Source organism: Tympanuchus pallidicinctus, unplaced genomic scaffold, assembly GCF_026119805.1.
Source record: "Tympanuchus pallidicinctus isolate F22 unplaced genomic scaffold, pur_lepc_1.0 scaffold25, whole genome shotgun sequence".
Classification (NCBI taxonomy): domain Eukaryota; kingdom Metazoa; phylum Chordata; class Aves; order Galliformes; family Phasianidae; genus Tympanuchus; species Tympanuchus pallidicinctus.
In genome coordinates, this window is record NW_026294742.1 from 8376957 (window position 1) to 8403903 (window position 26947).

The 26947-nt window shown below is 47.5% G+C and overlaps 1 protein-coding gene and 1 long non-coding RNA gene across 5 annotated transcripts in view; one reads left to right on the forward strand and one right to left on the reverse strand.

Moving 5' to 3' along the window:
* Positions 1 to 2022: 2022 nt before the first annotated feature.
* The window catches only part of FNIP1 (folliculin interacting protein 1), a 60518-nt gene continuing 35593 nt past the window's right edge, over positions 2023 to 26947 (reverse strand). For 3 of the 4 annotated variants that reach the window (XM_052689635.1, XM_052689637.1, XM_052689638.1), the window contains exons 4-18: positions 24820 to 24920; positions 24489 to 24563; positions 24174 to 24265; positions 21955 to 22038; positions 20937 to 21008; positions 20057 to 20192; positions 19327 to 19528; positions 18456 to 18541; positions 12442 to 12588; positions 10543 to 10712; positions 7846 to 9268; positions 7306 to 7474; positions 6131 to 6328; positions 5621 to 5736; positions 2023 to 4860 (exon numbers count right to left, since the gene is read on the reverse strand). In XM_052689635.1, the coding sequence (XP_052545595.1) occupies positions 4782 to 4860; positions 5621 to 5736; positions 6131 to 6328; positions 7306 to 7474; positions 7846 to 9268; positions 10543 to 10712; positions 12442 to 12588; positions 18456 to 18541; positions 19327 to 19528; positions 20057 to 20192; positions 20937 to 21008; positions 21955 to 22038; positions 24174 to 24265; positions 24489 to 24563; positions 24820 to 24920 (3150 nt within the window). In that variant the 3' untranslated portion in view covers positions 2023 to 4781. The remainder of the gene's footprint in view (positions 4861 to 5620; positions 5737 to 6130; positions 6329 to 7305; positions 7475 to 7845; positions 9269 to 10542; positions 10713 to 12441; positions 12589 to 18455; positions 18542 to 19326; positions 19529 to 20056; positions 20193 to 20936; positions 21009 to 21954; positions 22039 to 24173; positions 24266 to 24488; positions 24564 to 24819; positions 24921 to 26947) is intronic. The other variant, XM_052689639.1, reaches the window with a different exon arrangement.
* Positions 17225 to 26947, forward strand: part of LOC128083980 (uncharacterized) — an 86517-nt gene continuing 76794 nt past the window's right edge. The window contains exon 1 of the long non-coding RNA XR_008208284.1: positions 17225 to 17263. This is a non-coding gene — a long non-coding RNA (uncharacterized LOC128083980). The remainder of the gene's footprint in view (positions 17264 to 26947) is intronic.

Here is a 26947-nt window from a genome sequence, read left to right on the forward strand (position 1 = left end):
GAGGTGGTGCTGAGGTTAAGGGCTGTTCCCACAGTCAGCTCTCGTGGCTGCAGATGTGCACACAGTGAAGGTGGGCTCTGCCTGCTGTTGCTGGGGTCCTCCATTTTCGTGCTGCATCGCTTCAAGCGGTGATTCCAAAGTTCTTAACAATCTGTGTCTGCTTCATGGAAAGGCCTGGGCTTTGCTAACCTGTAATTTCAGAAATGGTCCATAGATTTCAGCTGCAGTTTCAAGAATAAATTTCCCTGCGGGCTGATGGCTTTTGCAGCCTAAACCAGCATCAGAACGACACAGAGACCTCTTAAACTGTTTGAGCTACGCAAGAAAAACAGGGCTGAGGAACAGAGTGCGAGCATTAATTACAGCAGCACAGCTGTAATTACCCCGTTTGCTGAGGCTTCTCCCTCCAGTTGTGTCAGTCGCTTTGTAACGCATGCGAACAGCAGCCCTCCTTCCTCCTGCTCTCTGAGTGGTGATCACAATTAGGCCTGATTTGTACTTACAGCTGCTATTAATAAATCCATTCCTTGAAAATTCGGTGCTTAATTCCTTCGGATTCAGCATGCTCACAAAGCTACTGAAGAACCTAATTGCCCGTGGCTGTAATTTCGCAGTAATTATGCTGAAAGTATTGCTGCATGTATTCTTTCCAAATCAACCTAAATTCCCTAAAGTGAAAGGTCCCTGGCAGGAAATAAAGCAGCCCCCAGTGACCCCTCCCACAGCCACTCCTCACTGCATCTCCATGGCACATCACAGTGCACAGAAGTTGTTCCTTTGGTCATGGGAACCAGATGAGGTGGGCCAGATGTCCTTCTCACCACCAATGTACCGAAAGAGGGGGATTTCTGGTGGGCTGCAGCCTTGTCGTGGAGGACACACAACCCAGAGGAGCTGGTTTGTGGGTGCTTAGGGAAAGGAGCAGCGAAGAGAGCCAGGGAGCTGGAGATGGGGCAGAGACAAAGCACGGCAAGGAAATGCATCTGCTCATCTCCTGTGCTACACTCAGAGCTGCCCGTGCCCCAATGGGGACACAGATGTCTGCAACCCCTCTGGGAAGCAGCAGCTGGGACACATGGAGCCTGAGAAATTCATTCCTGCCGCTGTGCAAATATTTCTGGTAATAAAAATAAACAAAGAGAGGGGAAGGACGTGCTTCTGTTCTACCATCCCTCCCAGCGGGGACTGCGAGGGAGCAGAGGAGCAACGGAGACCCACAAGTGCTGCACAGTGCAGGCAAACCTGCAGGAAATGCAGGTTTTAACATTAAGATAAAGTTTTCCCCTTAAAACTTCCTCAGGCTCCGTGCAGTGGCACAGCTGGGCAGCCTGAGCGCTGCAGCTCTTCCTGGTGCTGAGCAGTGGCAGCACCGCAACCCGTGGATGGGGCTCAGCTTCAGTGTGAGCTCAGAGCTGAGGAATCGGGTTCTGATATAAAAAACAGCAGAGATCTCACCAGGATTTGGGGTTCTTCTTCAAAGCCAAAAAGCACCGATGGCAGCAATGCAGCATCTCCAGCGAGCTCCAAAACTTTCCAAAAATCCCAGCGCTGATATATTTAGCATCGCCTGCAGAAATAGCAAAGATGGTTTTGTTGTACGCAGCCAAGACAGGGAGAACATCCAGTTGGTGCACAAAGGCCGTAGCTGTTACTGCAGCATATGAAAAGAATCAGGGATGGCTGGAACGGAATGTGCGCACCGCGGGACGCAAACATGGGCGCTGCTCCGGCCACGTGTGCAGGGAGACACAGAAAAGGAGAAATAATCCATAGGAAACACTGGCTGGCAAGTATGGGATCTGTGCTGAGCTTGCTGCTAGCACAGCCCTGTGCCAAAGCCTGCACACACAGAGCTCAACCGCCCCAATGCGGCCGCACATCTCTGCTCCTGCAGAGCCCCAGTGGAGCGCCCAGGCCAGGGGGAGCACAGCTGCAGGGGGGGTGGATGCCAAATGTGGGATGCTCTGCGACCACAGCTCCCTCACTGCAGGCATAAAAAAGAAACACGCCGCATCCCAGCGGTAAATTGACATACTGTTTTTATTGCACAAATTTCCCCTAAAATTGGGAATGGTTATTATAATACAAGTGCACATCTTGAGAAATATGTACAAAAACAGAGGAGATAACAAGTATGTACATTTTACCCAGCATTTTACAAGTACCACCATCTAAATAATTTAGAGAAAGCAAAAAAATTGTCATAAAACATCTATAATAGCTAACAAAGAAAATATAGGCAAGGGGTAAAATCCTTTCTTTTAAATATTTTTGTTCTTAGCAGCCCCGTGTTTGCCAACTGCAACACAAATAAATGTGCTAATCCGCGTGCCTACAACACTTAGTTTTCAGCCCGAAAATTAAGACATGTTAATGGAGATCGGTAGTAGTGGAGAAAGAAAGAACCCAAACGCATTAGTTTTCTATTCCCATGAAACAACTGTGGTGTAATTCTAAGTTCCAGTGCTCCAGTCCTGTACAGTTCCCTTTTTGCACTGTGGCTGGTGGCCGTACCGCGCTCTGCTCGTACCTGGGAGCCTCCGACCCCGACAGTTCACCGAGGGATGGGGAAAAGGAGAGCACACACTGCACGGAGAGCACAGCCCCGAGGCTGCCGGGATCTCGGCGCCCCCCTGTGCCGGGTCGGAGCGCAGAGCCAAAGCTCAGCTGCTGAGCTCCAGCCTGTATCTCATCGCAAAGGCGCTGATGCAGCCGGGCCCCGACGCCGTGTGCTCCATCCAGAAGCCAGATGTGATGCAGTTGTGTGGTGAAGGGAGGACACTGACAGGACGGGAGAAACGTATCCTCGGATCACACAACAAACACGAGTTTCTTCCCTGCAGCAGTCAGCACTGGATTTTATGTACAAAGGAGCTTCAGATGATGCCTGGATCCGAGGCGGGGTCGTGGACTCATGTAGGCTCAGTCCTACGTAGAAACTCAGGGGATGCCCTGAGTTCCAGGGCTCATCCCTGGAACAGAGCCCTCAGCTGCAGGCTTTAAGTGCTGCTGAGCAACACCCCGGGTGAAGCCTGGCCCCAGCAGAGGAAGGAAGGAGAGTTTTGACATTGACAGCAGTGGGGCGAGGATCTCTCCTATTGTTTTCAAGTTTATAATAGATTGTATTTAAAATAACTCTGCAAACAACAATAGAAGGCGTGCTATACTATTGAAAATATGATTACAGAATGATATATTTATAGAACTGTTTATGCAGCTTAGTGACCGAGCGAACACATACCTCCTACTTCTGTGAGTAATCCATGAATCCCAATATACTGAATGTAATCAGTGAAAACAGAACCTAAAATCAGCGACGTTAATTGGCTGCTAGGACAAACAAGCAAAGAAAAGGCTATGATGAAGTGTCCAGTTAAACTGAGGTAGTAGAGCCTTTGAAAACATAATCCACCTACCACTGTATATTTACATTACTTACACCAGACTGGTTCCATCAGCTATTCTTACAACTATTGTATATACAATGACAAAACAGTGATGGCTGAGTCAAGGAGAAATGCTGAGAATAAAATAAACAACATTTCCTGCTGGTAATTACACAAGTGAGTAGAAAAGGGATTAGAGCCATCTGCATCGAGGGGATCCTCCGTCCAAAAACGATTTGGGTTTCTCTATACTATGGTGTAATCAATGTTCATTTCTTATAGAATGGTTTTAAAAAATATATCAATTAGTTACCTGAGCAACGAAGGGTAACAGTCTGTTCACTTTCTCCCCAATGGTTTGGTACAGTGACTTCCAGCTCATTATTTCAATTGCTGACTGACTGCTGTAAAAAGAGTCGGAGCTGCAAGAACATCATAGGCCATTACAGACCATACAAAAGTCAGAGGTAATAGTCGTGCTGCTCTGGGGCCTGTGGGGAAACTTCAGCCTCTCTTTTTTTTTTTTTTTCTTATCCAGATTTTGATTATGTTGTCAAAAAAAAAAAGCATTACTGAATACAAAGCAACGTTTAAACATTATAAACATGTAATACTGGTTACAACATCCAGTCAAGAGAGAATCCCCCCGCAGGTGCCTGGTGGACCTTTCCTACCTCCCCCTCCCTGTCCCCATACATCCCCACCGTTTCCTCTCCCCAGGAGAATGATCATAAATAAATGTTGGAGCTGAGTGCCATTAATGAGGTTTTTACAAAACAAACCAACCCTCCAGCCTTTGTTCTTCCTCAGGGAAGGATCCAGAATTCGACTATTACATGAGAAAGCAGAAGTTGTTTACAAATCGTCGCAGCTTGAGAATGACGGATCTGGGTCTGAGGGGAGCTGCTGCCTTCGCTTTGTAAGTTTGTCATTGGCAATAGCATCAAATATTACTCAAAGCAGTTCTTCCTTGGGTTCCCCGGGATAAATTACAGTGAGTCACTGCGGCAGAAACTGGTTAAAAATGCACATCTTCAGCTTTCACCAAAACCTTCACTTTCCTACAGCTGAAAACTTGGGCTTACTCATTTTTCTGTTTTCCTTTCTTTATCCTTTCTTTTTTTTTTTTTAATAAAAGAGATCAAGTGGGAGAGGAAAATCCTCCAATGGTTTGCATAATGTGCAGTCATATATCGTAGAATCATAGAATGGTTGAGGTTGGAAAAGGCCTCTGAGACCATCCAGCCCAACCATCCGCCCAACATGGAGATGCTGCGGCTCCGGGAGCAGTTTATTTCAGTGGCTGCAAAGAGAAAGCAGCCAGAACAACTTGTCTTCCACTTTGTTTTCAAGGGAGAAAAAAAAAAAGGAAATGCCTTTGCTCTCTCTGGCATTTTAGAGCAGTATCTGGGCGACGTATGGAGAGTGAGTGCTCGCTACAGCTGCCAGCAAAGGGAGGTCGCTGGATTCAATCCTGAAAGGAAGCAGAAGAGTCACATGTAATCCAGAGCTGGGCTGAACACGTGCATTCTAACTGCAGCGCCGGCTCGAGGCGCAGTGTTTGTTACTTGGGCTGCGAGTGTGTACAGCTCAGAGCAGCAGAACATTGCTCAAGTAACAGCAAAGGCAGGGACGCTTCTCTCCCGGTGCAGTGCTGGGTTACAAACTCCAGCCACCAGCCTGCTTTTAACACCCCTCCAACCGTGTCTGCTCTGACTGTGACAGCTCTGCACCACCAACACCTCGCACGGGGGCAGCAAAATGGGGCACTGCAGATGGGGGGAGGAAAACAGCAGATCCCCTCCTACCCTCCGAGAGCAGCTGGGCAGCCAGGCACAGGAGCAGAGCACTGAACTCAGCCATGTCTGCAGCCACCAGGGGGCTGTGGCACAGCTGCCCCAGCTCCACACGTGCTGTGTGTGCCTTCCTGCTCACCCCGTTCCCTGCACAGACATTCAGAGCCCTCCTATAAACACCCCACACATAGCTGCTCAGCTGTGCCCCATGCACAGAGAGGCACAACGTGCCCTGCGTGACACTGAGGCCGTTTGCTGCCCGTAGGGAAAGTCAGCCTTGAGGGCTCAGGTGCCCTCACTGCATGGTGATGTCAAACCAACTAAGGCAGGACAAGCTGTGCAGTGCTGAGCCCATCGTGGGGGCCAGACAGCAGCCAAGGAGAAGCCTGCAGCCATGGTTGATTTGTGCCACTGCTCCAAGGCAATCTGTGACCATACCCCAGCACAACGCCCAGCTCCTTGACGTGAACTCTCATCTGGCCCTTGAGATATTCAGACAGCATCTTGCTTTTGAAATACAGCTCCTGCAGCCGATCCTCCAGGTGCATGACACACTAGAAAGCAATGAAACATCATGTGAGGGACAGGACAGCACTGCAGCCAAACCATGCTAAACCAGTCTTAAAGCAGAACAGCACAGCTGCATTGTTCTCATGTCATGCCTATACGAATAATTAGTAAGATCCTGGCAAATTTTAATTTATTAGCAAGGCTTGTGCTTTTGAGTAGATGTTTTTGATGCATTTTAAATCAGAATTAATGTGACAGCTGTATTGGTTGCAGAGCAGTGTTTAAACGGACGTGTTCAACAGCTGCATCAGGAGATACACTGCTGAGCAAAACTGTGACTACAGAGAAGTAAGCTAGGCAGGAGTTCATGGCATCATTAACCTATGAAGTGTAAGGATGTTTTAAAATCGTGTCCCCTTGATGTTCATTCATACTTACAAAGTTTGGAGATAAATTATGCTTGTACAGCTGAAGAGTGGAATGAAGCAGGTTAGAGACGAGACTGGAGACCAACACTTCTTTGCCCAGCTTGTTATCAATCATCCGCCTCTGGCTGCTGGCCACCTGCACTGTCCATTTGTCTGTGTCTGCAATAATGCACACAGCTTCTGCGATCGGCTCATCCAGAACGGGATGCTGCAAGCAGAAAACGAATAGCAGAACTCTGAGCACAACACAACGATGGCCTTCCAACAAAGCAGGGAGAGCTGGGGAGCACTGCAGCCCCCACCTCCTCCAACACACGGGAACACGTGCTCAGAATTGCTTTCCTTCTGCTAAAAGCAGAGCTGCAGTCCTAGCACAGTCATCATTAAATATTTTCTTCCAGGTTTAAACCGTGGCACCGGCTGACAACTTTGATATCTGATATAAAGAGCTCTGAACAGTGAATAAAACAAACACTTAAAGTGTGTTTTAAACCCTTAAAACTGGAAGCATCAACAACCCCACCGGCTTTTGAACGTCCCGTGTTGTCCGTGTGCTTCCAGGGCAGGGCCAGCAGAGGGAGCGAGCAGCAAGGCGCTGGGCTCCGCTCTGCAGCCCCCGAGGTTTGGAAGCCCAGAACATATTTCAGGCTGGGAGCTGCGGGAGATTTGGACCTTTCAGAGCAGCCCAGGGAGGCTCTCAGGAAATGCTCACTAAAGCACAGTGCTGTCACCACACGTTGTGGTCATGGCTGGGTTTGCCACTCATCTGATGGCTGCTAGAAAGGGGTGCAGGAAATAACACTGCCCAGCCACGTTCCCATCCGTGCAGGGAAGCGGTTCTGTGCAGAAGAGATGCACAGCAACCCGAGTTCTGTCTCGTTCAACATCACTGCACCCTGTGGGCACACAACCAGCAGCAGGCTGCAGTGTCTACGAGGCTGATTTCTCAGAGCTCCATCGTCCCAAGGGCACACAGCTCTCAGAAGCCTCAGTTTTTGTGCTCCAGATCTGCAGAGAATTAACTGCGCTTAATTAAGAGAGGAGAAAGAAATGATAACCTGAGACCAGTGAAAGCTGACGAGAGCTGTGACAGCAAATGCTTCCGCTTCCTGAAGATGTGCAGGTTTGAAAACATTTACCTCTCCCCACTGTGACAAATACATTTACCAAATACAGCTTAATTACCTGCACAGCATGAGACAGATCCGACACCAAACAGTGTCTCAGCTTTTCATCGCTTCCTATTCCTTGCAGAACAAAGTCGGGGACGTAAGATGAGCAGTAGCCTCCTAGTAAGGATCGTCCAAAATTGGCAATACTGGGCTGGACAGAGTTCACTTCAACTAGTTTTGACCTGCAAGAAAGGTGTATCGGAGAGATGTGCAACGGAAAACACCAAATTCAGCTTACAAAGAGGCTGCAGCCTCACATTTCTCATGTCTACTCCCATTTCCATTCAAGTGCTTTCTATAAAAAAATAAACAGTTTAAAGTCAGCTTTTGCAGTCAGCCCATTGTGGAAAAAAAAAGGATACGAGCCAAGATCACAATGCACAATTAATATTTTTTTCCAGACCGCTGATCTCTCCATATTCTTTTACAACCAGTGAGCTCCAGAGACACTTTTCCAATCACCGATGCCAAGCTAGCCTACATTCCTCCAAACATGTGACATGAGAAGAGGCTGCATCTTTTCTGGGCTCTCCTACAGCTGAATGGTACTTACCCAGGAAAAGGAATCTCATATTCCTCTGCCCAGTCTTCTTGCTCTGCTCCATAGTAGTTACTGCTTGGTCTGGTTAGCTCGTGACCCGTATCCTCGCTTTCACTGTCACCCAGGGCGCTGTCTGAGCTCTCATTTCTTGGAATGTCCCAATCAATTCCCGGGGCCACCTTTTTCTCTGCGTTTTCTCTGTCCCCATGGGGGACACGAATAGAGATTTTCTCTCTTTGGTCCTGCTCAGCAAAGCAGTTTTTGTAGGTCTCCTGTCGAACGGAGTCCATAAATTTACAGAACTCGCTGGGTGGTTTGCTAATCTTTGCACACAGCTTTTTAGAAAACTCGAAACTGCCACTGTGAGTGAGAAGCTCTGCAGCTGCTTGCCCTGGGAGATCATCCATAGTCCGGGTTTCAACCGAGCCGTCGTCAGTAAAATTGTCATCAAACAGACTCATGCTCTCAGCGTTGTATGCGTTTGGATTCCAGCTCTGATGCTCACTAGCAACTTGAGGAAAGGGTTCAGCTGTCCCACAGTCTCTATTTTGGTCCTCAACAGTTTGTTTAGCTTCACAGTTCTGATCAGCAGACACTCCTTCCTCCGCTGCCGGCGGGCTGTGGTGCCTGGCAATTTGTTCCACGACCGCCTGGCTTCTGAGCTCGATGTCTGAGTCTGGTGACATGGAGTCTCCGATGAGGAAAGTCACCTTTGTCTGAGCTTCAGCAGCACTGCAAGGAAATGCATCGCAGAAGAGCTTATCCGGAGGCTTCTTCTCCACAGCTATCCCAGGTGACCTCGTGGCACCGATGGCCTGGCTGCCCGCTTCCAGCACGTCTTCATTCCTCCACATGCTTGCTGATGCTTCCAAACCAGATTCTGCCAATGCACGTTGTTCTGGTGAAGATGGCCCTGTGCACACCACGCTCTCTAGTTTACTGTCCTGGCAGGTTCTCAGTTGATGACCATCAGCGGCATCTTCCTGACCATCATCAGGAACAATAGTTCTGCTCTCATCTGAGGAAGTTTCCAGCTCCACCTTAGGAGTGTTTTGTGCGTCTTCTCTCTCTTGCTGTGAAACATCTACGTTTTGTGCAAGAGAAATCGGGCATTTGCAGTTTTTACAGCTACAGTTAGGAGTTCTCATTTCCTCAGACTCCTTTGGTAGCAAGTTACCCCTGTTCTTGTGCATGGTGACAAGCACATACTCGGATTCTTCTACTTCTCCTTTCTCCAGCGTGGTAGTTATAACAGTTCCAGGCATGACTATGGCTTCATCTTCCCCATTTTCTAGCAGATGTGTCTCCTGAAGTTCTGAGCATCTGATGAAGTAAGTGAGGAAATAAAGCAGCCTCTGCACCAGATCATGCCTTTTGCCAACCACGACTGTTTTGGCTAATCTCACAGGTGATCCAATAGCTCCATACAAGTCACCTGGAACAGGAAGTAAAAGACTATTACTTTGCATCTTTAAAATAAACTCATCTTCTAAAAGACAGCTGTTGTGGTCATCTTTCAAAGGCAAAGCCACAGCAGAAAATTACTGAAGTACAAGAGTGAGGTCAGCTAAGCTGTTGTTCTGTTTTCAATACAGATGAAGCTGCTGGCATCATAAGTAAGATGACACGCTGGCTAGGGGGACATCTGATCTCACATATTAGGGAGTATCTGCACCACCTCACTTCAGTCCCAAGCTCCGGACGCTGGTCCACGTTCCTTATATAGTCATGGGAGAGAGGAGGCATCTGCTCTGAATTACCCTGGATAGTCTGGAAACTGGGCTGAACTTTTACCTACCAAAAGAAAGCCGTAAGGGGAGAGAAACCTATGCCAAGAATGTAGGCAAAAAGTGCCAGTGGCAGGTGCACAGCTGAAGCCAACCATCTCTTCCCTCCCCTTGAGCTCCCCTATGGGTCAGATGGGCAGCTTGGAAGACCAGGCTCCAGATTCACCTGTGTTATTCTGGAGGTACGAGGGCACTGCATGAGTGCAGGGACAGGGGACACAAGACCTGAGAGGCACTGAAGGCCAGTGTAACAACAGGGGATCCCCTGAGTCCCATCAGCTCTGCCATCAGGCTCCTTGCCAAGAACCTGGCCATCCCTGCCTGTTCTGGAATAGGAACCTCACAAAAGCTTCCCTTCCCCATCCAAGTGCTAGTTTGGGTGCAGAGCAGGACAATCTGACTAGAGAGCAAGAAGATCATCTCTACTCAGCAATTAAAGACAACACAACTCAACCCACTAGGCTTTGAGACCTTACCCAGGTCATGATTTCCTGCACTGTGTCACTCCTTTGCCCGTTGTGCTCATCATATGTCCATTTCTCACCAAAAGATGGATTTTTTTAGATTTGCTTTTTTTCTAGAATCAAACTTATTGATAGCAGCATCCCAAATAAATCAAAATGGAGTTTCTTTACAGAGACAGGACAAAAGAAGGAACAGAATCCTCCATCATCACCAGGGCAGGACATCTGTCACAGATGACTTTTTGGCTGCCATTTTACAACTGATACTGCCTTAAGAAATTATAGCACACAGAAAAAAAAAACCACACAATGAATATCTCTGAGGCTGAAATGCACACTTTTGTTTTGAGTAGGAAAAAAAACACACATAGTTTCAGCTGGGTGGGGAAAAGTAACACACATCCATAAACACCACCAGCTGTACTCCTTCACACAGGTTAGCAGTGTTTGCCACGTACCAAGCTGTGCCCACAGGGGGTTGTAAGGGTGAGTTTTGGCCAGCATGTCCACGCTCTGGGAAGAATGCTTTTCCAAGAAGATTCGTATCGGTGGCTGTCCATTGGGCATGACTGTAGGGACCCAGGCCAGGTGGTTGGTCAGCACTGCAGTCAGGAGAGCTGGTAAAAACCTGAAGGCAAAACGTACAACAGCATGTCAAACAGACAGCACTTCCACGCTTTGCATGGATGTGGGTGGCTAACAAAGCCACGGGGGTCATTCCTTAGGTCCTCTCCTCCCACAGGTGCAGAGCTTTTTTCTTTAGAACACACATGTAAAGTCAAATGGAATATTTTAAATTTGTGGCATCCCAGTTCCTGTGTTTGGCAACTATCAGACTTCCTATTTTGCAAGCTTTGTGTTGTAAAACATCTCAAAACGGCTCGATTTAGTTCTCTATGAGAAGAAGGTAGCCCTGTGTGCCCTGGGACACCAAGGAGGCTACGGATGAGGAGGAAGAGGATGTTACTCCCTGTCACACCCGTTCAGTAGCTGGGTGCTGTGCTCCTTCATGTAACCATTACAGAGTTTCAGCACACATGGCTGCTCCTTTTCAAAAATGCCTCTGACACAAAGTTCTTCAACAGCAACGAGGAGAAAGGCAGCCCAGCCACAAAGGCTGTGCTCTTCTGAAGCAGTTTTCACTAGCTCAGTAAGCACATACGGTAGAAAAGCTTCCTGAGAAGTGCTCAGGGATTTCCTGCAGTGATGCAGTGCAGTTCCTGCCAGAGCTCTCCCTGTCCCTCCCAGGAGCTGAGTGCAGGAGCTCAGCCCAGGCTCTCCCACACCGACAGATGGAGCTGGTGGCTCTGCAGCCAGGGAAGGGAACCAGACAAACCTCCCTGAGTCCCAGATAACGCTGTTTGGATAGCTTCAACTGTCAGGATCCCTATGGGTTACATTTAGCCCTGTTTCTTGAGCAGAGAGAGCCAAAAGAGGAAAGCAGACTTAAAAACAGATTGCAAAGATACAGGGCTTGCTTTCCTCTGCTTTCCACCAGCGTAAATCTTACTACACTGAAAATAAAGCAAACAAGCTCAAACAAATTACCACTTAAATGCAAATAAGAAGTACAGGAGTCAAAAAGACAGGGATTGGAAGAGGCTTTTCCCAGCAAAAATCTTTCACTGCAGAAGGAACCGATTTTTGGGAAGCACATCTGAACCCCTCACAAACCTTACCATCCACCTTGATGAGAGAAAGAACACAAAACTGACCCCTGGCTGAGAGCTGAGGGAGGGGAGAGGTGACAGAATGACAGCTGGGTGGCGAGGAGCAGCGGTGCCACCCCCCATTCACCAGCACACAACCTCGTTGATGAGCTTCCAGCTCCAGCCCTGCTGTGTCTTTGTGCTCCTTTCAGCACAGTCAGGTTTAGCAGCAGTCTGTGGTCAGACAGAACTGCACATGCTGGGTGCCAAACCTTGCTTACTGTGTGGCAGCTGATCTGGAAGGTGGATGTGTTACACAAGGTGTGTGTGCCCTCAGCCACCACACGCTCCCTATGGATGTGTTTCACACGTTTCACTTGTACCAGGACTTACAGGATCATGGGGAAGCAGCACTTAATGAGGTGCCATCCCATTGCACTTCTGGTTTCACACAAGGCATTCATGAATCGTGTTTTCACAGAATCACAGAACTGTAGGGGCTGGAAGGGACCTCTAGAGATCATTGAGTCCATCCCTCTGTAGTGCAGGCCCCCTACAGCAGAACTGATCCCACTGACTCAGGCAATGCCTCTCCAATCTTTGCAGCTGACTGCCTTTCTCGCTTACTACTACAATGAAGATTTTAAAAAACCTATTCAAACATTAGCATAAAACATGCACGTATTTAAAAACTCAAATCCACCATACTGATTTTTTGCAGCATTTTCCATCAAGAAGGTGAATTCCTTCATGAAGCGATGGCACAGTTGGTTCTTCTCCGGAGTCCCCGACATCATGGTAAGCCAGACGGGCTCCCCAATCCGTGGCATGGTGTACAGGTTGCAAATAGTTGTTCTGGAAAACAAACAAATATCAGAACATTAATGGGGAGTCAGCTCTCTGAAAGGTAGATAATAGCAGGATGAGGGGAATTGGTTTCAAGTTGAAGGAGGGAAGGTTTAGGTTGGATGTCAGAAGAAGTTTTTTACTGTGAGAGTGGTGAGGTGCTGGAACAGCTGCCCAGAGAGGCTGTGGATGCCCTGTCCAGCCCTGGAGGTGTTCAAGGCCAGGTTGGATGGGGCCCTGGGCCTGGTCTAGAATCAAATGTGGAGGTTGGTGGCCCTGTCTGTGGCAGGGGGTTGGAGATTCATAATCCTTGAGGTCCCTTCCAACCCTGTCCATTGTGTGATTAAACAAAGCAAAGAAGGGCAGAGATCCCCACTCCAATCACTTACTGCAGCACTGAGGTTGTGCTGCTCTTTCTCCCAGCAGGCACCCCCCCCTGCAGAGCAGTCCTGCAGGCACAGCTGTGTGTGCCTGAGCTCCCTTGAGCCCAGCAGCGCTCACTGCCCTGCTCTGAATGGAGAGCAGTGAATGATTTTGTTGGGGTTATTTCCCTGCTTTCACTGCATCTCATTCACAACTCGTAACTGCTCCAGGGTTAATCTGTCACTAGAGCAGATACATGTGTACCTGATTTACAGAAGTGCCCTGAGTTGCTCTTTGCTGTACCAAGAGTCGCATCCCCATGTGGCTCACAGAGGGACCAGGTTATGCTTTAACTCCAGTACAGCGTTTGAGCATCAGCTGTGCCATGGCTTCAAGGTTTACACACCTACCCACACCCTTCTGACTCCACAGACAGCAGATGTATTCTTGGAACTTCGGCTTTGCAGTAAGACACCAGATCACAACCCCTCTGATTGCTGAACTCATCTAAAACCAACCCACAGTTTTGTTTTAAAGGCGATGCCTATATGATGGCACTCTGCGAACTGACACTTCCATCACACTGAAGAATGAAACCCGAAAAAAAGGCTCACAAGGCAATGAGTGATCAGCTCAGGTTTCTCCCCACCTCATGAGCTGCTTTTTCCAGAAGCGGCGCCTTTGTTTCGCAAGACAAAGATTTACGTTACTCCAGCAATGCCCAGAAATGCCTCAGATTAACACAGACCTGCGTCGGTCTGAGACTCACAGCAGTCCCAGGGCTGCCGAGCACATCAGGCAGGCACACACTTGGGCTGCAGCTGCCAAATTTTCAGTGGTTTCACATTTAAAGTGAAACTGTGCAGCAGAGCTGGCACCGACCCCAGTGCAAGGCGGCAGGAAGGGAGCAGCAGGGGTGAGGGTGGGAGGCTGGTGGAGTTCTCTGCCTTCTTTTGCCTTGTTTTTGCCTGCATCCAGGCCCGGGGCCCCCAGCAGAAGGACACGGAGCCGTGCCCAGAGGAAGGTCAAAGGGTGCCCAAGAGGTTGGAGCTGCTTTCCTGTAGGGACAGGCTGAGAGCTGGGGGTGTTGGGCCTGGAGAAGGAAAGGTGAGACCTCCCTGCAGCCTTCCCGTTCTTGAGGGGAGCTTACAACAGGAGGGGGAGTGACTCTGCACGAGGGCAGACAGCTCACAGATGCTCACAGTACCCCTGGCCCAGCTGGGTGCTGCTCCCCATTGCCAATGCAGGCTGCTCTGCTGGGCACACGCGTGTGCAAGGGCAGCAGCGCAGCAGTGAGCCGGGGCTGGCAGTGGGGTCATGGGGAGGCAGCTTTGTGTTCACTGCCCATAGACCGGAGGTGAAAGAGGCCCAAATAAAGGGGGAGATCCCAAGTCTGTGAATTTAAAAGCTGGATGAGTTTCAAAGCCCAAACCAAGCATCAGACCCCTCAGACACAGCTGACTGGAGATAAATGTGACGACAGCCTAAAATAAAGCTTATTTCTCCTTCTTATGCAAACTACCCGAGCCAGGGCTCCTGCAGCTAGCAGCTCCACCGCTTTGAAAAAGAGAAACTACTTGTAAACTAAACCCAACATATTAAAATATTTGTTTTCGTTGAAAAGATAGACCGAGTCTTGTGATTCGTTATTTACTATTCTGGTAACCCTGGCTGCATCTGCAGCCGATAGTGTTTCCTCAGAGACAGATCAGATTGCTCTGGCTGGCAGCCAGCAGGCATGTGACTGCAGCACGGGGAACCTCCACGCCGAGCCCGCATGGAGCAAGGGCAAGGATTAACTGCTTGCCAGCCCTGCGAGCAAGCAGCAACGCTCTCCTTCCTCTGGTGAGGAAACAAAGCAAAGCCATCGAACTAATAATATAAAAAAAGCACCAAAAATATATATATTTTTTAAGAAAAGCACTGCTTCTTCAGTTAGCCAGATTAAAAAAAAAATAAAAAAAAAGCTAGCAATTAATAATTGAAATTAACCCTTTTGAGAACCCCCTCCCTCACCTGCCTTCCCCCAGCATCCCGGTGCCCTGCAGCATTGCATGGCAGCACACCAACGGGGCACAGCTGGCAGCAGCCCCTGCTCTCATGGGGCTGCAGTATGCTTAAAGTGTTTGAAATCTGGAAATCATAGAATGGTTGGGTTGGAAGGGATCTTAAAGATCATCCAACTCCACCACCAGCTGCCCCCAAAGCTCAGCTGCCTGGCACCCATCCGCAGCCTTGGGATCCTCCAGGGATGGGGCACCCACTCTGGGCAGCAGTGCAGGCACCTCACTGCCCTTGGACTGAAGGATTTCTTCCTTACATCTGACCTTAATCTTCCCTCTTTTAGTTTAAAGCTACTCCCCATTGTCCTGTCACTATCAGACACACAAGAAGTCGCTCTCCCTCATCTTTTTGAACTCCCCTCATGATCCAGGGAGGCTGAAATCAGTACGGGTGGGAGTGAGGGGCTGGGCACTCTGAGGCTGTGGGGCTGCTCACCAATGGGACTGGCAGCTGGGGGAGGAAGCAGCCTCTTGATGAGAGGTGATGGCCTCAAGATATGCCAGGAGGGAATAGGGTTGGATATCTGGAGAAACTTAGTGGCTGGCCACTGGCACAACTGCCCAGAGAGTGAAGAGTCACCGACCTGGAGGTGTTCAGAATGGGGCATGTGGCACTGGGGGACACGGTCAGTGGGCATGGTGGGGTGGGTTGGGGGTGCACTTGGTGATCCCAGAGGTCTTTTCCAACATCAACAACTCCATGAGGCAGGATCCCTGCAGCTCCCCTTTCCCACCAGCAAGGCACTGCTGACCCCGGCACGGTGCTGGGTGCTGCAGTGTAGTGACAAAGCTTAGCATCTTCTTGTGCAGCACTTCCAAAAAGAAAAAACATCAGTGGTTTGTAAAAGATACTGCACATCAGTTTGCTCCCTGGTCTCACTCCCTCCTCCCATAGTGCAGGAGTGGGGTTTCCCTGTGCAGGGGGTAAAACCCACTGCTGCTCACAGCACTGTAAGCTGCTTACAAACTGCTGGCATAAAGCAGGATGGAATCTGGCTGCCAGAAAGGAGCAGAGGGTGTTTCCCTGGGCCTGTACACACTGCCTCCTCAGCACTGCTGCCTGCTACACGGCTACCCATCAGCTGCAGAACCAGCACCGCATCGGCCTTGGGGACTGAGGGAGCTGAAGGGTTTATGCAAGTGCAGTGGCTTATTTCACAAGTCATGTGTCTGCACATCTGACATCCAAAGAGAGTTTTAAGCCTTTAAGTCAAGTGTTCATAGCCAAATCCATCACCACTTTAGAACACAAAAATTGGTGCATAATGAGTAATGGCACAAGGGCAGCCCTGGAGCTGGGCACCACATGGATGATGACTGTGTCAATGGCATCCATCTGCAGCAGCAGTCAAGGAAAGCAGCTGTGCTATTGCTCCAGAAGTCTGTCCTCACCAAAACATTTTCGAAGAAACAAAGTGCCCACAATGAGTTAAAACTGCACAGGATTACGCTTTAGAAAAGGCAACCCACTGAAGTCAGCACCCTTCTTCCCTCCAGCAGAATTTGCTTAAGAGGGTAGAAATCAGCGTGAGTTTCAGGTTCAGCAAAGGACTCGGGCTCCTGACTTCCCCGTGACTCCAGTGGGGAAGCAGGCGCCCAAGGAGATAACAGCAGCCTAAATGGGTTCGCTGAAGCCGTGCCAAAATGTCTTTGCATCCTGTCTTCAGTGCTTAAAGATCCCTTTTTCCCCCTTACTGCACAGACGTTGCTTTGCTGCACAGTGCAGCCCCTGCACAGCACTGCGAGGTCCTTGCAGCTGGGATGGCTCCCAGCACACTGCGACGAAACCAGCGCGTGGCCCAGGTCTGCTGCCCCAGGAAATTCAGTTATCCGACATTAAACTGGATTTAATTCACCTCGTTACGCTATTAAAGAGTAATATTTATATCACCATGGAAACCTCTGCATAAAACTGGTCGTTCCACACGGGGTTACGCAACCAGCGGGTCATGTGCACCATGTCCTACAATGGCTGGGGCGAGGAGTGCCAGCCCAGGGGACGTGACTGCCCTGCCCTTCCCTGCCCAGCTGCAGCTGCCAGGTGAGCTGCTGGCCCCATGGCCCCGCTGCGCTGCCCAGCCAGAGCTGTGAGCCGTGGGGCAGACGGCTGGGCCTGCAGGCTCAGCTCTCCTGTGCTCAGCTCCAGGTACCCACCCCTCCTGTCGCTCTGAGACTGTTTAACTTGGAAGGAAATGGAGAATGTGCAAAGTCCACCAAGTGGGGGGGGGGGGGGGGGGGGGGAGAATGTTTTGGGGGAAGTTTCAGGGAAAGCACACGGGGGATGCTGTTATCAGGGAATGGGAACACAAAGAACTTACAGGGAGAGGAGGGGGAGGGCAGGGAGAGCAGAGCAGAGGGAAACCCGTGGCTGCTTGGAGTTGCTGAACTCGTCTCAGCCCCCTGGGCAGAATGTGCGGCTCCCAGAAGTTTTGCGCATCCTCTGCTCGGCTCCTGGCACAGCTCACCCCATCCACGTGCTCTGCCGTGCCTCCTGTCCTTACCCAACACATCCCCTGTGCTTCCCTGGGGGGAGGGTCTACAGACACAAACAAATCAAAAATATACAGTGCCTTTCCCCTGAAACACCACCCAGCCCATGGTGCTGAACTACAGACAAATGAGTGAGCCTTCATGAGGGATCCTGAGGGTAACACACCTTCCAGAATCAGAATTCTCTGGTTTAAACATCAGCACGTTGCCTGCTGTCATGTCTTTAGAAAGGAGCTCCATGCTGGCTGTGAAAGGAAGCACCCTGCCACTCCCAGCTGAGAGGGGATGAATCACTTGAAACAGATGGATTTCATTTTATTTCCCTCCCCATTACTTAAACTACGGAAAGAACATAAAGTTAAACGTCAGGGATGTGCTTATCTGTGTTACTACATACGTTAACTGCTGAGAGAGGCTCTCTGCAGGTACTGATAGCAAGAGATTGCAGCAGTGTATTTTTCTGAGTGAAGAAGATAGATCTCCTTCCAAGTACTGGTTATCTGAAACTCGTTCAGAGAGAAGAGTTTAGAGTGGGGTGAAGGTCTTGCTTTGTTCACATCAAGAAAACACCAACCAAAGGAGCCCAGAGTGGGCTTGCAATTCTCTACCCCTCCATGGATCTTAAGACAAGAGGTTGCTGGGAGCTCATTATCACTTAAAGCACAGAAATCGTTGGTCACTTCTGCTCTGCTCAGACCAAGCCCTTGTGGATACGCACACCTGGCAAAACCAACAACCACAAACAGAACAGGGTGGCCTGCTATCTCCAGGTCCTCTATGGTACTTACTTCTAAAGAAGATGTTAGACGTTATACACTACATTTCTAGAAGAGAAAACATTTTCCTTTCGAGATAAGACCTCCAAAGTCCTGAAAATCCTGCACTAAGGAGGAAGACCTTCTAGACTGCTTAAGTGCTTTTGAAGAAACAGCCACGAAGGATACAATAGAAACTGCTCACCTGAATTCATTGAGGGCGTCAACAATTCTGTTATATGCCAAACTGCGCTGACTGGCATCAGCTGATCTACGACTCATTTTCATAGCCTTGAAAACAATCATTAAACAGATAAGCAACATCAGACATAGCTGCAGAAGCAGAAAAAATGGAAAACAAAGTCATGTGTTTGACTTTATCTGTCATGCAACTAGACATGCAAATAATTTTTTTTTAAGTGATAAAATGATGGTACAAGGGCCAGCATTCCTCTCTGAGAAAAGACAGGTGAGGCTCATGCCTTTGCAGCCTCATTCTCCTGTGCTTTTCATCCTGAAAGGCATAAAAAGGCTTACAGCTTTTACTGCAGCGGCAAAGTAACCACTAAGTATTTCCTAGAAGAGAAGCAAATCTAACCACATATTTGAAAGTTTCCTACGTATCAGAATCAGGGCTGAAGATGAAATAAATAAAACTGGAAAGTGAAAAGCTTGATATTTATTTCCAGTCTGGAATATCCTAAAGATAGGCTCTTATCCTGCAGTCCCCAGTGCTCAGATACAGCTGAAGCAGGGAAGTAAACGCAGCCCTGAAAGCACCTTTCTCCCTTTGCTGATGCAGAGCTTGCTGGGAGCCAATGCAGCCTAAGGCCTGTTGTCATTTCAGCAGTCTCTGTAGTACAACACAGCAGTTCTGTCTGCGCTCTGTGCTGCACTTTAGCAAGCAACAGAAAACATCAGAGACGTTGTGGAGCACAGATCCTTGCTGGTGCAGTTTCAATATCAGGCAGCAATAGGTCCCACTTTTGTGAACGAGTAACAGGAGTAGGAAATGAAATGGGCTGAAAGGGAACTTACAGCAACGGAAGCAAAACATCAGAAGAGGCTGTGTTTACCTGTTCGATTGCACTCTTCAGTTTGTTCATGTGACTTTCAAAAAGTGGGAAGTGTGAGAAGAAGAATTCATTAAACTTGTTGTTTTCATCTTCGTCTCTTGAGAGTGAAAAAATAACTCCGATCGCTATCTTCTTCTTCCTAACAATTCCTGGGCTAGGACCAGAGCTGTCATCTGACAAGTTAAAGCTTTCATCCATGGACCTTGAAACATGGAAAAAACAGAAAATTAATGCAACCCACTGTTTAAAGCTGTACCTTGGTTTTCCTATGTAACTAAATTCCAGAACATTTAACTTCAGCAAACGCCTTCTGTTTGCATGTGTTGTCAAATCAACACCACTGATAACCACTTTGCAGTTCTTCAGAAGCAGCCCTTAGCAGGCCTTGCAGACAGCAAATCTGCAGCCAGATTCTAAGCATCTGTGGGATTAGAACATGGCATCCTCGCTCTCTCTTACTTCTGCCACGAATTTGCATTTTGACTAGGATCTTAGGGCTTCTCAAAAGTACAGCCTACAGGTTTATATTTTGCTAAGGGTCTCCCAGTCAGTGCAAATGGCCACAAGGAAATGGAGACTACAAAGATCAGGTGTCGAACTACTGCCTGACATACACCTTTGTAAGTACTGAAAGCACCAGCAAGGACAGACGTGCACACGCAAGGGCAGAATCAAGCTGAAAACAGTGGAAAACTGAGGGAGGCATCCAGCATTATCAATTCCTGCTCACCATCGAGGGAAGACCCCGTTCTCCAAGCTGGTCGTCTGGCTGCGCCTCCAACGCCTCTGGTAACTGCTGGCACAGCTTTTGTTGAACGAGGAGCCCGGAGATGGAAACGGAGTGATGAGCAGACTGCTAAGAGATGCTGCAGTAATTAAATAGAGAAATATATCAATCTCTCCGGAAGAAAAGAATGTTTGGAAAATTATACCAGCAACCAAACCGTGCCCCTGAATATACCCTGGTGTTGCTCACAAAGTGCCTTCTCTTTTGCTTATCTATGCTTCTCATCTGAAAATAATATGTCTATAACAACATTAGCAAGCTACACAAGCAATGCAAGGGTGGAACAGTCTTGTAGCTTCATATAACAAGCAGCACACAGGCTGCACCTTGCTCATCAACCCTGAGTATTGGGAAATAAATTCTCTGTGGAAAGGAGTAATGCTAAGTGCATCTTTAAGAGCCTTCCCAGCCCTACCCCTAAGTGTCCCAACCCCCTGAGTGGAGATGGCAGTGGCTGGGGGGCTCTGGGGATGCTAGCTCATGTTTTAACATTAACATCACCCTCAGTTTGGTAAGGAGATGGCAACAAGCACTGCTTGGAAATGCCGTCCACTCATTCCAATATTTAATTAGGCTTGCCTATTTGCAATGTGCTTTAATAAATCACACTGCTGTTCAGATAGGCTCTGTGGGGCTCTATGAAACAAACACCCTCAGTGCATGAGGCAGTATATGGAATACGTATATGGAACAGAAAAAATCACATTTCAGCACAGAAAGTTCCTGTATGGTGTCTGTGTGTTTCAGTAACGTGACGGTTGAGCATCTAGGGACTATTACTGAATGTTTCCTGAGCCTATAGGGTTAATGGAACTGACATTACCAGATCTTGCTATACCGCTGTCTCTGTCCTCATTCTGCTCCCTCCCAGGCATATCCATAGGGTTGCTGTGAACTGTAAAACAAGGAATACCAATTAGCAGGGGAATATACAGTTCCTTTCTTGTTTGCCGATCTCCATGTAATTAATGAAACAAAAACATGCTCATTAATTCAGATCAACAGCACTGCACAAGGCCATCACCAAGAAAGGCTGCTTAGCTGAGCAAGCCAAAGCACTGATCTGAAAAGCTTGTGTGTAATTTCCTGAAGTCCATATATCTCTTTTAGTCCAAATTGCATCAGGCTCACATTCTCTGTTTCTTTACGTCAATGGCTTTCAATAAAGTTTTATTCCACTCAAAGGATGTTTACCACATAGCTCAGAGTATAGACAAGAAAAAATCAACACTCCACTCCTCTAACAGCATTCCCAGCTATTATATAATTTTAAAAGCATTTTACAATGCTGTCTTGAAAAAAATAAACAGTTCTAAATTGCAAGCAGTGCATTGGTTGTTCAACAAAGCCGTAAGCCGTCCAGAATCACAGTCTGCATTTACAGAAGATCAAAAGTGTATCAGGCTTAACAGCCTCTACGCGTGATGTATTTTACAAATACGCCTGTGAAATAGAAGCTACTCAGCCATGGAAATAAGACCCATCTACTGAAAGCAAGAGGCATCCACTTTATATCAGCGCAGGTGAGTTTTAATTGTTACAGCTTGTTGAAGCGAATCCAAATGAAAATAGCTCGATGCTATCGTGACAAATTATTTCTAAAAAGATGAAATCTTGTATAAGTAAGTTTACAAAACAGAAAAACCAACCGAGCAGCCCCAAAGAGGGCTACTGAAATACCTGCTGTCCTCTGTATCCAAAAAGATAAGAGAGCAGAGATCGCTGTCTGCTTTGTATTGAAAAAATACCAGTCTTATTTCCAAGGCAGTGCTACCAACGCACACGTGGCTGTCCCAGCAGCTAGACTAGGCACACAGCACAGCACACAGCACACTGCAAACCTGCAAAGAAAGAGGCGCTCCGGATCAGGCGGAGCGGACCTTGTTCAGAGAATGCCCGCCTGGGGCTGCAAAGCTGTGAAAGACCTACATGGCAAAACGTAAAATACACATGAAAGAATGAGGTTAGTAAAGCAGAACAGTCTGTAGGGAGGGGGCCAGGGCAGGGAGAAGATACAAGCCAACATAAATGCAGGGTAACGTTCGCAGGAGAACAGCTCTTAACGCTTAACAAGAAGGTTGATTCAAGGAGCATGGCTCACAGTGCAACTACACACTGCTGTGACACTAAAATAATAGACAAAGCTTTACACCGTTTCCCATACAAGGACGGGGCTTCTGTCCATGGCCTTTATTTATTTCTATTTTTCTGAGTTGAAAATGATTAATTTATGCAGGCTCCCAGCCCAAGCTGATCACAAACAGGAGATTCATGGTGGAGGACAATGTTTGTTTTAACATCACACTGGGGGGTGTCTGAGCAGCGCTGTCACTGAGGAGAGGAGCAGGCAGACATTGCTCTTGGTGGAACCAAGACGCCAGGCTGAAGGAGCTGCTCTGAGAGCAGTCAGTGTGCTGCATCAGAGAAGTGAGCATATAGAAAGCACAAAGTTAGCAGTCTTCTTAGAGGCTCATGCTGAGAGTACTATGGGCTGCAGGTATCCAAAGGAAGGAGTGCATTTTCTGCAAACAGAGCTGGGTATTCTAACAAGCTAATTGCCAGCCCCTCTCATGGACTGGAAGCTACTATCAGTCAAGGTTTACTGATTACAGAAAGCATGAAGGCTGCCCTTCAGCAAAGCTCCCTTCCATTCTCATGGGTCTTCCTTCCTTGGTAAAGGAAGGGACATGCCTCGTGCTTTGCTTTTTCCTTTCTTCTTTATCCAGCACATCTAGAGAAGCAGCTTGTAAATAGTTCCCAACCAAAACACACAGAGCCTCCTCCTGCTGCAAGAGCCAGTGAGTCAGAAGCAGTCTTTGGTATTTAACACCGTTGTTAGAAATGCTGCAGTTACAGATTAACTTCTTCGCCTACTTTATCTATGGTTCCCCATGTGCTGAAATAAGAACCGTAAACAAACATTGCTGAACAGAATGACAAGGTGTGCAGATCAGCTGCAAAGCACTTCAGCATCCTCCTCCTGCAGGCACCTCCTCCCTCCCTGCTGGGTGCCCAGGTGCCACAGGCTGCTCCTGCATCAGATTCAGCCTAAGAGCTCCAACAGCTCCACGTGAGCTCGCAGATTACGTGATGTAACACTTTTGCCAGCATAAACCACAACAAAACCTTAAAAACATATGAGTAGGGTTTCCCTGTCTCACCGAGGAGAAGGCAATAGGGAGGAGGGAAGCAGACACCTGTGCCCAACGAGAATTAGAATCATGTAAAAGACAGAAAGCCACTAACAAAGATACCGAATTCACTCCATACTTCCAACCCCAGAAAAGTGCATTTTACAACAATATTCTGGAAAGCAAGTGAAAAAAGAAATCCCTTATTCCATCCACCATAAAAGACATCTTGTTTGGAAAGCAAACGATCTAAACCAAGAGGAAGGCAAGATGTGCTCCCACGTGAGCAGTGAAGTGCAGTATCTTCACTATTAGATTTTACATCAGGAAAAGTCAACATCCTCCACTTCGTTACCTAATGCTCACAGAGCCTCGACCCACAGCACTCCCACAAATGCTGACAGTCAGAGACTCCAGATGGTTTTTCAAGACTGCTTAGCTTCCAAGATCAGACCAAATAAAAATCTGTCTAATCTGATCAAAAACTGAAGTGTAACTGTGCAAGGTTAACTTAGCATGGAATATACAGCCACATGTGTTCAGGTGGCCAGAGTACAGAACAGAATGGAAATTATTAACAAAAATAAAATTGGGGAACTAAGCCAGGCAGAATCAAGCCTGCCTGATCTGAAATGTGGTGCACAGAAAGTTCCACAGATTATTTTCTCACATTTTCTGTATTTGAATTCAGATATACTTAATATTTCTCTATGGAGTTTTATAAACACATGCAGCTGCATATAATTAAGCCACTGATAATTTTTGAACTGCCTAATTTCTTCACCCGTTTTCCAAATTAACATTAATTTTCTGTTAAGATCTTAGCTTTCCTTTTTGTTTTTGCACTTGATTCTACTTGGAGTTTCATACTCTACAGCCTGTGGTTACTCAGCTAAAGACACCAGGAAATAAAATCTGTTTGTAATTACCTATATTCCCAAGAAGTCCGTTCATAATTGTACTGTGGTCGGGCTTTAATGTATTGCTGTCTTGATTAATGAACTCAAGACTGTCCTGCAACCTAAAAGACCCAGAAAATAAAACATACAACAAAAACAGTGATTTGCATTTTGGTAAAACACAATGTCACTATATTAAGACTCAGATAGAATGCACAAGAGAAGAATGCAGGCTTACATTGCCACATTCTGAGCTGGGTCAATTAACACATACAAAATTAAACACTGAACAGTTCAAAGCCAGATTTGCCTGTATGCAATGGGAATCATTTCTGGAGGACTCACGTATTCAGACTTCCATAGATGCTGCTTCCAGTGCGAGCTGTGAAGACCTTGCTGAGCATGAGCTGAGGAGGTGAGCTGGAAGATAAAGATGTTAGCTAGAAGCAGTGCCAAGATTGATTTTCATTTCCATTTCACACCCTTCCAGATTATAATTTACAGCTCTAAAGACAACCTAACAGCCTTTTGTGTCCAAAGTGATGTCAGAATAACTTTAAAGCAAACTCAGAAATTCCTTTTACCCAACATTTGTGACACTGAGTTCATTTAAAATCAGCACTAAGGACTGCATCTTGGGACAAGGCTAGTGGTTAAAAACAAAAATAGATCTTACCGGATCTGGTGAATTTTCAATGTGGAGCCCTTATAGCTCATGGCCACAGAGCCAAACATCATCTCTCCAAGCATGTTGGCATCTGAGGAGCACCGAGAGCCCTGGGAAAAAAAGTAATCCACTTGTTCAGAAACACACTTCTACCTAAGGCAGTGTACACCTAAGGAAAATTGGCCTTATTAAAAGATACACATGCAACATCTTTCTGTCAAATACACCACGTTGAACAGCTCAGTACAGGCACTGCTGGCCAAGAAAGTGATCTTCAAATTGGCGGTGCAGCAAACCACTAAAATCATCCAACAAACCTGACCCATCCTGGTGGGGGCCGATTCACACTGCAGGAAGTCAAGGCACTAAGAAGTTTAGAGTGTAATTACACGCTTTGATGAAAGAAGACCATTAAGGCTAAACCTTGTATCTGCTGGACCAGAAGTTGCAAGTTCCATGGTCACCTTGTATCAGTTGTGAACTGGAGCCCAGTTGGGTCAGAGTTTTCTGACAAAGACTGAGCTGTATCTTGGCCACGGATGGCAGTTTGTTCTTGACACATCATTCCGTGGTGTTTCCTGGTACAGGTGATGGTAGCAGGAAGGAGCTGCAGCACTGCCCTGCACAGAGCATCATTCCCTGTGGGCAGCTGCTGAGGGCTCACTGCAGGGCACACTGCAAGGGCCAGCACTGCAGGGTCACCGCCTGGACACAGTGCTGCAGACACTAACCTGAAATTTAAACACTGCTCAGGGCAAGCAGCTGCAGACAACTGCTCAGATGACAGCCATCATAGCTGTGTGCTATGACCAACCCTTTATACAGGGCTGTTTCTTTAGGCTGGCAGCATATGAGGACTGGTTCTCCATTTCTATCTTGCCCTGAGTAATTCAAAGCATTGCGGTCGCTCACCCGCAGCGCTCAAGCAGCTCACAGGTATCGGAGGTGTGTGATAACTCTGAACACTTCCTCAGAGTAATCCTTCCAAAAAAGGACCCTGAAACCAGGCACGGAAATAGCCTCGTGTTTGGAAATTACTAAGCGCCTGTATCTCTGTATCCCTTATCCAAGCCCTGAACAAGCAGGCTCCTCACCCTGGCTCCTAAACAGGCTTGGGATTTATCTCACTATTTTGCCCAGCGTCAGGCAGTGAGCTCAGAGCGCAATCAAGGACGGGGTGTCCACACCTCGGGTTCCTACCAGCAATGAGGTGTGATATGGAGATGGCCACTCCATGTTGCTACTCATGCTGGCCCTCAGAACAAGGACAAGAACAAGGAAATGCTAATCAGCCAAAAAGCAGCACACTTGTAGCACTTCTCAGCTTTTAGTTCTTCTCAAGCACTCTCAATTAAGATGGCAGAACATTAACAGCCGTACTATTAACCTCTGAAATCTGCTATCAGTGCAAGAAAGATAGGGGACAACTAAAATAGCAAGCACAGCTATAAAAATGAGGATGGAATTATGAAGTTTGTGGGCGTTCATATGACAGGGCAGAATCTGATGGCTTGCTGGGGCACAGAAATGCCCAGCTTTACTCCCCAAGATTTCACACTGCCTTCTGGTCTGGGTGAACTCTGGAGGTAGGATGGGAAAATTGAATGTTAGAAGTGGTTGGTACAGCTCAGGAGCTCCAAGGAAGGAGAAGCATGAATGGTAACGCCTCTGGGAAATGATGGGTCTGTCAGCATCACCAAATCCCAATGTAAGAACACTGCAATTACTACTTTCAAATATATTATGGCTGTTACTTTTGAATCTGTTGCAGATCTTCAGTTGAAGAAGTTCTTCTGAGCAAATGTCAAACCCTTATGGTCACTTTTGGTTTCAACTTCCTGCTACGGTGCAAAGCTAATTCTAAACATGAGGGAAGAAACGCTTCCAAATAACTTATTGATTTTACTTGTCAAGAAACCAAACTAAAAACAGAAAATGAAAATCAGCTGCTTTCAAATTTAATTACAGAGATTTCCCTTTTCCCTGAAAGACAGAGACAAGCAATGCTGAAGGCACAGAGCGTGGTACGGTGCACCCTTGGTCTCCCTCAGTCTGGCATTTCACCTGCACCTCATGATGATAACTGCACTTTGCATAACAGAAGGCACACACATTTAATGCAGCCAACAAGGAAACG